Source organism: Seriola aureovittata, chromosome 9, assembly GCF_021018895.1.
Source record: "Seriola aureovittata isolate HTS-2021-v1 ecotype China chromosome 9, ASM2101889v1, whole genome shotgun sequence".
Classification (NCBI taxonomy): domain Eukaryota; kingdom Metazoa; phylum Chordata; class Actinopteri; order Carangiformes; family Carangidae; genus Seriola; species Seriola aureovittata.
This window is the reverse complement of record NC_079372.1, coordinates 1,739,127-1,753,350: the sequence shown is the minus strand read 5'-3', so window position 1 is coordinate 1,753,350 and position 14,224 is coordinate 1,739,127. Positions and strand designations below refer to the sequence as shown.

General features: G+C 37.5%; 1 protein-coding gene and 1 pseudogene across 1 annotated transcript; both read left to right on the top strand.

Moving 5' to 3' along the window:
- Positions 1 to 413: 413 nt before the first annotated feature.
- On the top strand, positions 414 to 4,277 carry LOC130175025 (taste receptor type 1 member 1-like). The gene is made up of 6 exons (XM_056385286.1): positions 414 to 598; positions 831 to 1,137; positions 1,306 to 2,028; positions 2,419 to 2,625; positions 2,977 to 3,097; positions 3,349 to 4,277. The coding sequence occupies exons 1-6, from the start codon at positions 414 to 416 to the stop codon at positions 4,275 to 4,277; spliced, it is 2,472 nt and encodes an 823-aa protein (XP_056241261.1).
- Positions 4,278 to 5,179: 902 nt separating this feature from the next.
- LOC130174866 (taste receptor type 1 member 2-like) lies at positions 5,180 to 13,719 on the top strand (annotated as a pseudogene).
- The last annotated feature ends 505 nt before the right edge of the window (positions 13,720 to 14,224 follow it).

The window sequence follows — 14,224 nt, the reverse complement described above, 5'->3', positions numbered from 1 at the left end:
GCTGTGTGAAAGGATGAGACTGTCCTCCTGTAAAGAAACAAGGAGCCAATAATGTAGGCCAGCTGTGCTAGAAGATTATTATGGTGCATGGTTACATTTTATTGTTAGGAAACCTCTGGTGCCATAAAATACGATGTCAGTTTCGCTATCGTGTGACTGTTTGCAAGCAGGTTGCTTCCTCATAATAACCTTTAGTCATCACATGCGTTAGTGCAGCTTAGATGCTTTTTGCATATTCATTTGTGAATTCTCCTCCAACCATTTACAGGTGTGTATTCATCTGAAGTCATGCATTCCCAAATACATGGAAATGATGAGTGCGGGTTTGCCGTTACAAGCATTGTATTTCTTATTAAAGGCAGAGACTAATCACTTTGGGGATCAAATCAGATTGGTAAATGGTAACTGTAACAATGAAACATTTTCTTCCTTCCCTGTGTCTGCTGGGATCTCTTCTTCTGCGTGCCTTGACTCAATGCCCCGTCCACACCTCAGAGTTTCAGCTGGAAGGAGATCATTTGATAGGTGGACTTTTTGATATCCATCATGTCGATGGCCCTGTTTATCATGACCGACCAGAAGCCATCGACTGCGCCAGGTGAGTCTTATAATAAATCTGAGTGGATATGTTCTGAAGTTGAAACTAATGACCAACTCTAAGTGGAACAGTTTATATTCTTTTTCAACACTATGGGAGCTTTACTTCAAATGCCAGACCAATGACTATAACTTAGTAGCACAAATCTCCTCTCTCTTGTACCAGTGTAGAGGTGTGAAGACTGATAGTGTTCATTTGAAGTCAATCTTACTCTCCTTTTCTCTGCCCACAGTCAACCCTTAATTCTGTCAAGTTATCGGAGGTTTCAGCTGATGAGATTCTCTGTAGAGGAAATCAACAACTCTACCAACCTACTGCCAAATGTATCTCTTGGCTATGAGATATTTGACCAATGCTCAGATATACAGAACTTTCCAGGAATTTTGAATCTCATCTCAGTCAATGGCTTGATCCAACCTTGGGGTGAACCACAGAAGAATCTGTCCAGTGTGTCCAAAGTGATAGCAGTGGTCGGCCCTTTTTCAAGCACTGAGACACTGAGTGTGGCTCCACTATTCATGATGAATCTCATTCCTATTGTAAGTTTTTCAAGTATTGTATGGTAAAATTTTTCCCTGATAGAATAAGTGATAAAAACTATCAATTAATATAAGTTATTAAAAAAAAAAGAAAAAGATTTTAACTTGACATTTGACAATTTATTATCACTGAATTTAACGACAATTTCTCTGTCACTCTTTTAACAGGTCAGTTATGGAGCTGCTAGCTCTGCTTTTTCAGAGAAAGTAAAATATCCATCTTTCCTGCGAACAGTGCATTCCAATAAAGATGTCATAGAAGTGATTGTTAACATCATACTGCACTTCAACTGGCGCTGGGTTGCTTTCCTTAATAGTGATGATGAATTTGGCATTGATGGACAGGAATTGTTCATCAAGAGGATTAAGGACACTGAGATCTGCCTGGCGTACACCAAAGGTCTCAATCACAATACAAATTACTCCAAAATATTCAGACAGATAGAGGCACAGAGGGTAAATATCATTATTGTTTTTGTTCCTAAAATGAATGCTGAAGCTCTCATCGAGTCAGCAATACAACTAAATGTCACCAACAAAGTGTGGATAGCAGGAGATACCTGGTCCTTAAACAAGAAGCTCCCCAACGAGAAAGGAATCAGAAATATTGGAACTGTGCTTGGAGTGTCTCAGCCAGTGGTGACGATACCTGGTTTCAGTAATTTTATCTATTCTTTTAAAAGCCAGACTCACTGTGAAAATGCAGGACAGCAGTTTTGTAATCAGTTTTGCAACTGCAGTAATCTGAGTGCAGAGGATATCATTTCTATGGACCCATCTTTCTCTTTTCCTGTTTATTCTGCTGTACATGCCGTCGCTAATGCCATACACAATGTCTTGCAATGTGGAGATGGCACATGTAATGACAATATTACCGCCTACCCACACATGGTAAGTACACAAATAAGATGATTTATTTAATTTAACCATCTGAAATGTTCACATTTATGATAATGACAGTTTTAACCTGTAGATAAGTCTGTCATAGTTCAAAATACTTGTCTCGTAGCCTATGTGTGTTTTTTTAATCATATATATATCATATAAAACATCATATAAAACTTTACACCCTAGAATACAATTATCATATTTTCAGTCAAACTGTAATGAATTTTCACAGATATGAAAGAATTACTAATTGCAGTTTACCAAATCGCTTCTGAAAGACAAAACGAGAAGAGTATGAGAGGGGGAATCACACAGAAATGTATCCTTTTTCATTTTGATCAGTGTGAGATCAAAAGAATTAATGGCCGTCTGAACTTTGTGTGCCCACATCAGGTTCTAGCAGAGCTGAAGAAGTCAAACTTTACACTTTTAAATCAAAGCATTCAGTTTGATGAGAATGGTGACCCCAAGTTTGGATTCTATTCTATAATTTTCTGGAACCACAGTGGAGATACAGAAGAGGTTGGCTTTTATAAATTTCACCCATCAGCCCATTTTTTCATCAACAAGACCAGAATTCAGTGGTTCACAGACAGAGAAGTAAGTTGTTTTTTCCTAAGTGTGTAGTATAATGAAATATATCAAGGCTCTACAGTAAAGTGTATGTTGTTTAAAAATACTTTTGTATTATTGCCTCTTCCACATGGCTGTATGCATGTGTGTACAAAAACATACTGGTTTAGTAATGTCAATGAAAAGGGCAAACACTATCAAGAATATAAACAGCATGGTTCTTCATAGTGTAATATGAGGGGATGTCTAAATATATCATTTAGTGTCTAACAGGATGTTCACATTTTAAATTTCCTTCCTTCAATTCTCTCCACCCTTCACAGCATTTTCTTTTATTCACTTATATTTACTTTGCTGCTTAACAACTGTGTTGTACAGGCACCTACTTCAGTGTGTTCCCCAGAATGTCCTGTGGGACATGCAAAAAAGCCAGATGGGATCCACAAATGCTGCTTCAATTGTGAAATCTGTCTGAATGGAACTTACATCAACAGCACAGGTAAATTATTACACATGAAAACAAACCCTTTTTGCCTTGAATTTAACAACTGTCAGAAATTAACTTCCATCAAGGCAAGAATAGCAGCACTGCTTTTACTCATTTTCTTAACGATCATTTCATGTAGACCGGACACTGCTATATACTGTACATAGGCTTCCATGTTGACATTGACCACTACAAATATTAATTCAACTTCAAAAGTAATCCTTACCCTTTCTGACAAATTGTCCCTCTCCCATGTGAAACAGAGGATCCTTACAAGTGCATCAACTGTAAGGAGACAGAATGGTCTGCAGAAGGAAGTACATCATGCAATCTGCGGGTGGTGGAGTACACCCCATTCACAGACAGTGAGGCTATACTGATCATGGTCGGGGCCTGGGCCCTGGTGGGCCTCACACTAGCCATGTCTGTTCTCTTTGCCATCAACTACAACACCCCTATTGTCAGATCTGCTGGGGGACCCATGTGCTTCCTAATTTTAGGCTGCCTCAGTCTGTGTAGTCTTAGTGTGTTCTTTTACTTTGATAAGCCAACAGTTTCTTTCTGTATCTTAAGGCTCTTACCATTCATTTTGTTCTACACTGTCTGTCTGGCATGTTTTGTTGTGCGATCCTTTCAAATTGTTTGCGTTTTCAAAATGGCTGCCAAGTTCCCCAAACTCTACAGTTGGTGGATAAAATATCATGGACAATGGCTGGTCATCACTGGGGCTTTTGTTATTCAGGCACTCTTTCTTCTCATTGGCTATTCTTGTGGAGCCCCCAAGCCCTACAATGAAACACTTTGGTACCCAGACAAAATAATACTGAGCTGTGACATGGGTCTGAAAGCAAACTCTGGTTCTGTGATTTTACTTGTGTCTTTGTGCTCCCTTTGCTTCATTTTCTCCTACATGGGAAAAGACCTCCCAAAAAATTACAATGAGGCCAAAGCAATAACATTCTGCCTGCTCCTGCTGATCCTCACCTGGATCATCTTCTTTACCGTGCACGTGCTTTACCGTGGAAAGTACATCCAAACTCTTAACGCTCTTGCAGTACTCTCCAGTCTCTTCTCCTTTCTGTTGTGGTATTTCCTCCCAAAATGTTACATCATCATTTTTCAACCCCACAAAAACACACAGCAGTACTTCCAAGGTCTCATTCAGAATTACACAAAAACAATTAGCCAGTAGCTGCCACCAGTAAATATATGTCTCTATAGACAGAATAGCTGATGTTTAGGCTTCCTATTAATGATTTTCCTTTTTACAGCTTGTTGCAATGCAAATCTTTGTGATTTTTAATATTGGAGTTTTAATATTACGTTTGTAATGCATCTTTCTTAATGAAGATTGTTTATTTTTGAGAATAAACCAACAAACAAAGTCTTGAAATGTGCTAAAATAAAGTATAGTAAGAGACATTGTGGCAAGAGATAGAGACTCTACAATCTCAGGGATGGTTGGCAACATGTCTTACTCCTGCACAGAGGATGCTTTGATGAGTATTTTGAGTGGTACCCTTGTATATGGCTGATACCTTCTGGCAATCAGGGCAATATTGCTTTCCTCTGATCATAATACTAATTATGATAAGGCATTTTTAATGATACTGTCCCATTGTGCAGATTTTATTAAACACATCACATCACATCACATTTTGGGAAATATGCTCATTTTTGTGTGAAGGATTTAGTGACACCTAGTGTTGAGAATGTAGATGGCAAGGTGGCCAGGTGACAATATGGCGTCAATTAATGCAACTACAATTCTGTGAAGTGAAGAGGTTTGTTTATATAGCTATATTTTTACTTGTTAGTCTGTAAGCTATAGGTAATAGCTGACATTTAAGATAGTGAATAAACACTTGTTCTACATTGTGGTAGCGTTTTATGGCTAACATTTGCCAGCTGCTTTACATGCTATAATACAATAGTGATTGAAGAAGTCACATTTTGACAGCCTGCTGTTTTCAGAGTTGGCTTGGATAAAGACAGAAGAAACAGTCGACACATCCGTCTGTCTGAACACTAAAAGCTGTGAGCTTATCGTTGTGCCTCAGCTCTTTCATTCTATGGTCGTCCCTGAGAAGCACAATGATCCTGCTTTGGAAGAAGCATGGTAAAACTCCAACCAGGCTCATTCCAAAACAGCAGCTATTGTATTTTATTGTATTGTTTTATTATAATGACAGTTTTAACCTGTAGATAAGTCTGTCATAGTTCAAAATACTTGTCTCGTAGCCTATGTGTGTTTTTTTAATCATATATATATCATATAAAACATCATATAAAACTTTACACCCTAGAATACAATTATCATATTTTCAGTCAAACTGTAATGAATTTTCACAGATATGAAAGAATTACTAATTGCAGTTTACCAAATCGCTTCTGAAAGACAAAACGAGAAGAGTATGAGAGGGGGAATCACACAGAAATGTATCCTTTTTCATTTTGATCAGTGTGAGATCAAAAGAATTAATGGCCGTCTGAACTTTGTGTGCCCACATCAGGTTCTAGCAGAGCTGAAGAAGTCAAACTTTACACTTTTAAATCAAAGCATTCAGTTTGATGAGAATGGTGACCCCAAGTTTGGATTCTATTCTATAATTTTCTGGAACCACAGTGGAGATACAGAAGAGGTTGGCTTTTATAAATTTCACCCATCAGCCCATTTTTTCATCAACAAGACCAGAATTCAGTGGTTCACAGACAGAGAAGTAAGTTGTTTTTTCCTAAGTGTGTAGTATAATGAAATATATCAAGGCTCTACAGTAAAGTGTATGTTGTTTAAAAATACTTTTGTATTATTGCCTCTTCCACATGGCTGTATGCATGTGTGTACAAAAACATACTGGTTTAGTAATGTCAATGAAAAGGGCAAACACTATCAAGAATATAAACAGCATGGTTCTTCATAGTGTAATATGAGGGGATGTCTAAATATATCATTTAGTGTCTAACAGGATGTTCACATTTTAAATTTCCTTCCTTCAATTCTCTCCACCCTTCACAGCATTTTCTTTTATTCACTTATATTTACTTTGCTGCTTAACAACTGTGTTGTACAGGCACCTACTTCAGTGTGTTCCCCAGAATGTCCTGTGGGACATGCAAAAAAGCCAGATGGGATCCACAAATGCTGCTTCAATTGTGAAATCTGTCTGAATGGAACTTACATCAACAGCACAGGTAAATTATTACACATGAAAACAAACCCTTTTTGCCTTGAATTTAACAACTGTCAGAAATTAACTTCCATCAAGGCAAGAATAGCAGCACTGCTTTTACTCATTTTCTTAACGATCATTTCATGTAGACCGGACACTGCTATATACTGTACATAGGCTTCCATGTTGACATTGACCACTACAAATATTAATTCAACTTCAAAAGTAATCCTTACCCTTTCTGACAAATTGTCCCTCTCCCATGTGAAACAGAGGATCCTTACAAGTGCATCAACTGTAAGGAGACAGAATGGTCTGCAGAAGGAAGTACATCATGCAATCTGCGGGTGGTGGAGTACACCCCATTCACAGACAGTGAGGCTATACTGATCATGGTCGGGGCCTGGGCCCTGGTGGGCCTCACACTAGCCATGTCTGTTCTCTTTGCCATCAACTACAACACCCCTATTGTCAGATCTGCTGGGGGACCCATGTGCTTCCTAATTTTAGGCTGCCTCAGTCTGTGTAGTCTTAGTGTGTTCTTTTACTTTGATAAGCCAACAGTTTCTTTCTGTATCTTAAGGCTCTTACCATTCATTTTGTTCTACACTGTCTGTCTGGCATGTTTTGTTGTGCGATCCTTTCAAATTGTTTGCGTTTTCAAAATGGCTGCCAAGTTCCCCAAGCTCTACAGTTGGTGGATAAAATATCATGGACAATGGCTGGTCATCACTGGGGCTTTTGTTATTCAGGCACTCTTTCTTCTCATTGGCTATTCTTGTGGACCCCCCAAGCCCTACAATGAAACACTTTGGTACCCAGACAAAATAATACTGAGCTGTGACATGGGTCTGAAAGCAAACTCTGGTTCTGTGATTTTACTTGTGTCTTTGTGCTCCCTTTGCTTCATTTTCTCCTACATGGGAAAAGACCTCCCAAAAAATTACAATGAGGCCAAAGCAATAACATTCTGCCTGCTCCTGCTGATCCTCACCTGGATCATCTTCTTTACCGTGCACGTGCTTTACCGTGGAAAGTACATCCAAACTCTTAACGCTCTTGCAGTACTCTCCGGTCTCTTCTCCTTTCTGTTGTGGTATTTCCTCCCAAAATGTTACATCATCATTTTTCAACCCCACAAAAACACACAGCAGTACTTCCAAGGTCTCATTCAGAATTACACAAAAACAATTAGCCAGTAGCTGCCACCAGTAAATATGTGTCTCTATAGACAGAATAGCTGATGTTTAGGCTTCCTATTAATGATTTTCCTTTTTACAGCTTGTTGCAATGCAAATCTTTGTGATTTTTAATATTGGAGTTTTAATATTACGTTTGTAATGCATCTTTCTTAATGAAGATTGTTTATTTTTGAGAATAAACCAACAAACAAAGTCTTGAAATGTGCTAAAATAAAGTATAGTAAGAGACATTGTGGCAAGAGATAGAGACTCTACAATCTCAGGGATGGTTGGCAACATGTCTTACTCCTGCACAGAGGATGCTTTGATGAGTATTTTGAGTGGTACCCTTGTATATGGCTGATACCTTCTGGCAATCAGGGCAATATTGCTTTCCTCTGATCATAATACTAATTATGATAAGGCATTTTTAATGATACTGTCCCATTGTGCAGATTTTATTAAACACATCACATCACATCACATTTTGGGAAATATGCTCATTTTTGTGTGAAGGATTTAGTGACACCTAGTGTTGAGAATGTAGATGGCAAGGTGGCCAGGTGACAATATGGCGTCAATTAATGCAACTACAATTCTGTGAAGTGAAGAGGTTTGTTTATATAGCTATATTTTTACTTGTTAGTCTGTAAGCTATAGGTAATAGCTGACATTTAAGATAGTGAATAAACACTTGTTCTACATTGTGGTAGCGTTTTATGGCTAACATTTGCCAGCTGCTTTACATGCTATAATACAATAGTGATTGAAGAAGTCACATTTTGACAGCCTGCTGTTTTCAGAGTTGGCTTGGATAAAGACAGAAGAAACAGTCGACACATCCGTCTGTCTGAACACTAAAAGCTGTGAGCTTATCGTTGTGCCTCAGCTCTTTCATTCTATGGTCGTCCCTGAGAAGCACAATGATCCTGCTTTGGAAGAAGCATGGTAAAACTCCAACCAGGCTCATTCCAAAACAGCAGCTATTGTATTTTATTGTATTGTTTTATTATATTATTATTTTATTGTTTGGTATGGTTTGGTCAAAATAATGCTATTTCATGAAGAGAATGACCTACAGGATCAGTTAATATGCTACAATAAAAGCTAATAAATATGTGTCACTTACCTAGACCTCTCCTGATTTGTGTCTGCACCAGTTCTGATATGGATGGGGCAGGTGTGGGCACACCAAACCAAGGGTCCGGTCGGAGGCTCCTCCTTCAAGGCCTCTGCACTCACAATCCTTCCTTGCGAGTAATAGCAAGTAGAACTCTTGCCTCGTAAATGGGGAACTGAAAGCGTAGCACTTGTTGGCGTACATCAGAATATGATTCTGGAAGGCCTCTAGGTCAGCAGTTGAACTGATTGATCTATAAATATATATATGATTTTAAAAATAATCACAAATAGTCATAAGGTACATCTGTGTGAAACATAGCTGCACTTTACTCTTATTGAGAACGATGTCCATTAGAGCTTTGTAGCACTTGGAATCTCTCTGCATCCATTCCTCTCCAGGTCTTTCTTCAAGGTGCCCATGTAGGCAGTTTCCCATAGTTCAGGTGTGAATGCCACAAACATGGTGAAGGATGCCAACCCAAAGGGTCTGCAAAAAATAAAAAAGCATTATAAAATTTAGAATGAACTTACTAATAGTAAAAATATATATAAATTCTGTACTTACAAGACACTGTTGAGGAGAGTACGCTGTCCTTTCATTTTTGCTGCCTTGAGAAGAGAAACAAAACATAATGTAACACATGGGTATTCAACCATACTCAATGCAGGGTTAGGAGTATGCAGATTTTCATCCCAGCCAAAGACTACAGTGGGTGATTTAATTGATTAACACACCTTCAGGCAGAGAGAAGGAGCTAGTTAGTGAAATTTGCAGCCAGTGATGGTCCTCATCCCCTTCCACACCTCTCTGGTGTTGTTGTGCTGCAGCTTCCTCTTTACTTTTTTGTTGTAGTCCTCCTTCTCCTGCTTTAATCTCCTCTTCAGCTCATGTTGCACACACCTGAGCTTCTCCCTGTCTCCATCCCTGAAGGCCTCCTTTTTCTGGTTTTCTGATTGTAGAGTGTCAAATCCTCCACACCATACACGTTAAAAACAAATTCTCTGCTTTGGAAAATAAATCTGTGCGCTCACTATTTTCAAAACCTAAAGAAGAATATGTGCTTGTAATGTTACTAGCATATCAATTAATACATATACAACTGCAAGATTAAAAATACACTTTAAATGGCCACTTTAAAACCTTCTTGGTTTATGTTGTTTACAGTCCCACAGAATTAAATGGTAAATCAAATAAAGGTAATTAATTCATAAAGTAAATAATGATATAAAATGGAATGCATTTGTTTTTTGCTCTAACACCAATCTCACCACATGATGGCAATACTTCACTGTGATGCTGTCTCCATGCTAGACAATTACTAGACCTTAAATGTGCAGTGCAGAACGAGGGCAATCTACAATCTTTTTTTTTTTTTTTCACCTTTGGTGTTACAGTTTTCAATTTAAAATGAGAGCTTAAAATTCAGGTGCATTGCTTAAGTATAAAGTGATGATCAACTTGCCTGCAGTTTTCTGTGAGTTTATCACCTCTTCATCCACATGGAGTTGAAATTCAAATTAGAAAAATGTCCAGGAGTGTGTAATTTAAGATTGAGATGGACTGGCAGAGACAAAGAAAAGAGCATTACACATAGAACGTTCATAATATCCAAAAAAATAAAATGTCGTTGTACCAGCTACACTAAGTGATCAACCAAACGGCACTCACAGCAATGACGGCACAACCATCTTACCTTAGACAGTTTTTAATGTGGCATTTTAGTGAAGCTATCCATTTTGTAAGTAATATCTCAGACGATGGGAGTGCAGCATTTCACAGCACACTTTTCACTGTTTGTATAGTGATGTATGTTTCAAACTGAGATTGATTTGATTCCATTTTATATTTACACTCAGTGTGTAATCTGTCTGACTTGCTACTGATTAGAATGAGAACTTCTGTGTCTCCCAGGAGGGCCAGTTGGGAATAGCTGTAACAGAGAAACAGCCAATAGGAAGGCAGCTTTTTGCTTCATTTTTTTTATTTTAAATTCCACAAAGGACAGGGTTCAAATCCCCGTTGAGGCATAATCAAATTTGAGATAATATGAGTGGAAAGCATTTTTGTATTGAGCTCAATTTGTATTGAATTCAAATTGTGGCGACAGGCCATTGAGCTGGCTCTCATGAGCTGGCCATTAATCATTTTCATCTGTTGTGTGATTGCAAATTTGCCTCTTTCAAATGACTTGTGTGGTGCAATGTTAAATCATGCAGGGGAAATTTGTAAGAGGAGGTGGCCTTTTAGCATAAACCGAAGATACTGGGTTGAATTGATTTAATGTGTGCGTATTTGTTTGTGACTGTGTTCTGTGTGATTCTACAAACTCATATATACTCGGAGAGGTTATTATTTTCGAGTAACATTCTTTTGAAGGTCCATTAACTTTTAAAACATTGACTGCAACGGTAAAACATAAACAAGTATTATTTTTTATTCATTATTAGCTGTTATTATTATTATCAACAATGAGCTAATGGACACATGAATTTCCCAGAGGGAATAAATAAAGTATCTATCTATCTATCTATCTATCTATCTATCTATCTATCTATCTATCTATCTATCTATCTATCTATCTATCTATATCTATCTATCTATCTATCTATCTATCTATCTATCTATCTATCTATCTATCTATCTATCTAGTGTCTAGTTTAAAGTTATAATCAATCTGCTTTTATCTGTGTTAATGTAAAGTTCACTTTCAGTCAGTTCACTTGGTACAACACATACTATGGTATATCACCCCCCCCCCCCCTCCCCCCATGGCCTGACTGAACAGACACAATCATAACATTACAGTTCTACTAATGGAAATGTGGTTGTCTTTGTTAGTCAGACACAATTTAAAGGGTTACCATGAAACTTTGTAAAGACATTTTAAGGTTCCCAGAGGATGAACCCTAATAAGTGATTTCCTGACACCAGCACGTCAAAATTTTAGTCTCATAAACACGTTGGTTTATGACTACATACTAATAAAATGAATGACGTTCCCCTTAACTTCAGCTGTAATTTATGTTTGGTGCTTATTAGCAAATATTAGCTAAGATTGTCAGAATGACATTATACATTCTTTACATCAGCATGTTAACATTGTCATTGTGATCATATTAGCCTCGCAAAGCTGCTAGCATGGTTGTAGACTTTTAGGGCATGTCTACACAGAAAGCCATTAAGCCTTGTGTGTATACATCGTCGGGAGTTCAGGTGCTTTTGCATACTGATTTGGAGGTTTTCCTCCAACCATGTTTAAGTATGAATTTTACCACATGCATGAAATGATCACTGAGACTTAACCATCACCAGGGTCTCATAAATTAGTAGTGAATTAGTAGAAATTAGATTGGTGAACGTTAACTACAACAATGAAACACGTCTTTGCTCCTCTGTGTCTGCTGGGATCTCTTCTCTTGTTCCACACCTCAGTTTCAGCTGGATAGAGATTATTTGATAGGTGGACTTTCTGATATTCATCATTTCAGTAAGCCTCTTTATCATGACAGACCAGAAGCCATCGACTGATTTAATAAGATTTTCTAAAACCACACTGAGATAAGTGAGTTTTACCAAACTCCTACCACACAGACACAGTGAATTTTCCATTTCCATTTTCCTCATCCTCATTTCAGTTTGATCCAACCTTAGGATGAACCACACAAGCAACAAGGACATAAGTCCAATGTGTCCAAAGTGATAGCAGTGGTTGGTTACAAGTACCCAGGCCCTGACTGTAGCCCCACTGTTCATGGTGGATCTCATTTCTATGGTAAGTTTGCCAATTATTGTGTTTAAATGTTTTTTTCTGAAAATATATCAAATGAATCAAGATTTTTTTAATTTTAAAATTACAGATACAATTAGCTGTATGTCCCTTCATACTGGCTTTACTGGATCTCCCGCACTGTACACATGGAAAAAAGTTAGGAAGTGAGGAAAAGAAATCTCTGCGCTCAGTTGTTTCAAAACTGGAGTTTCTCCAATACTGAACTAAACATCATTTCATGAATAATACCAGATCAGAAATGTATAAGTGTTGTGATAAATTCGATTTTTGCAACTGAATAACTAAATCCAAGAGGATATGCTTGGATATGCTTGAAATGCTGTTGGTATATGGATTCAAAAGAAATACAACTCTAAGATTCAATATACACTACACTTTAAATGTACATGTTAAAATCTTATTTGTTGTTAGGTTATGCGTTGTTTACAACCTTGCTATAAATAATAAATTTGGGCTGGGGTTAGTACGTTAAGCCCCAATATAAATCCAGATATTATGGAGTTAAATAACAGTGTACTTGTATAACAGCAACATATTATGCGGTAACAGTGATTAAACAAAGATAGAAATGGGATGTATGTTTTTGTCTTGCTGCAACACTGACCTCTCCACATGATGGCACCACTTCACTGTGATGCTGTATACATGCTAGACAACAGGCACACCCGATACCATATACTTGGATGGACTTCAGTTTCCTCAGATGTCAGCACTTACTTTTATTAGGCATAGCTTTGTCTATAATGCCAAATAGTAATATAGTGTAACAGTTACAGGCCAGATCCTCCATGATTGTCATTTTTGTATTGAGCTCAATATTATGATGTAGGATTATTAAGATGTGTTTTTAAGATATTAAGACTTACGTGCAAAAAATATTGTAAAGTTTTTAATTGTTGTATATAGTGCAGATTTCTGTTCAGTGTCAAAAAAGAATTTATTTATTTTATTTTTATTTAGAGTCAGTATACAAAAAAATATTTTTATACAACAATAAATTACTCACAAAAATGCAAACAATGTCAATATGGTTAATATACAGGTAAAAACACAAAACAGTTGTTTTATTTTACTTTTTCTACTATTATCGCTGTAAAACTAAAACATGTCTAATAAATAGACGCATAAAAGACAAGAGTTAGGGCAAACAAGAGAAAACTATTTACTTATTTTCTCATACCATTTCAACAAATGTGGAAACATGTTGATTTTCTAGGTGTAGCAGGGATCTGGCCTATCGCAGCTTTGCGAGCTGGGTATGGGGATATTTGATACCAGGATACCATCCTGTGCTGTGGTTCCCGATCATCCGGGAGTTGGCCGGTGTGCAGGGGCAGTATGTCGGCTTCCCACCTCCTCTGGATGAATGAAGAAGGATACTGCCTCACTCTCGTGTCAGGCCTTACAATGTCAGCACTGAGTGGTGGTGGGATGGAACCTGCACCAGCTCTGCAGCAAATGTGGACATTGGTAAAAACAAACAAGTTGTCAGAAGCTTCTGTACTTAGACTGGAGTTTAAAAAAAACCTTTTACACAAATACATTTTTACATTTTTACAGTACCTATGTGACTGTTGGTTTGAGCTGCATTAATGTAAATAATTTTAACTCTAGTCTTTTCATTGACAATTTCATCTAAATAAATATTCTATTCTTAACATAATTGGGGGTTTTCTTGAGCTCTTGGACTGAGTATTTGACTTTAATTCTTCTTCAGATCTCCTCTTCTCCTCTACACCAAAAAAGTTCAAGAATTAACAGCTGCCATGTTGCACATTTTCTGAATTGCAGGGACCTATATACAATTTGTGCATTTGGGAATAGATGCATACAAAGGTGCAGTCTGAACGTAATCATCCATGAAGTGTTCTATAA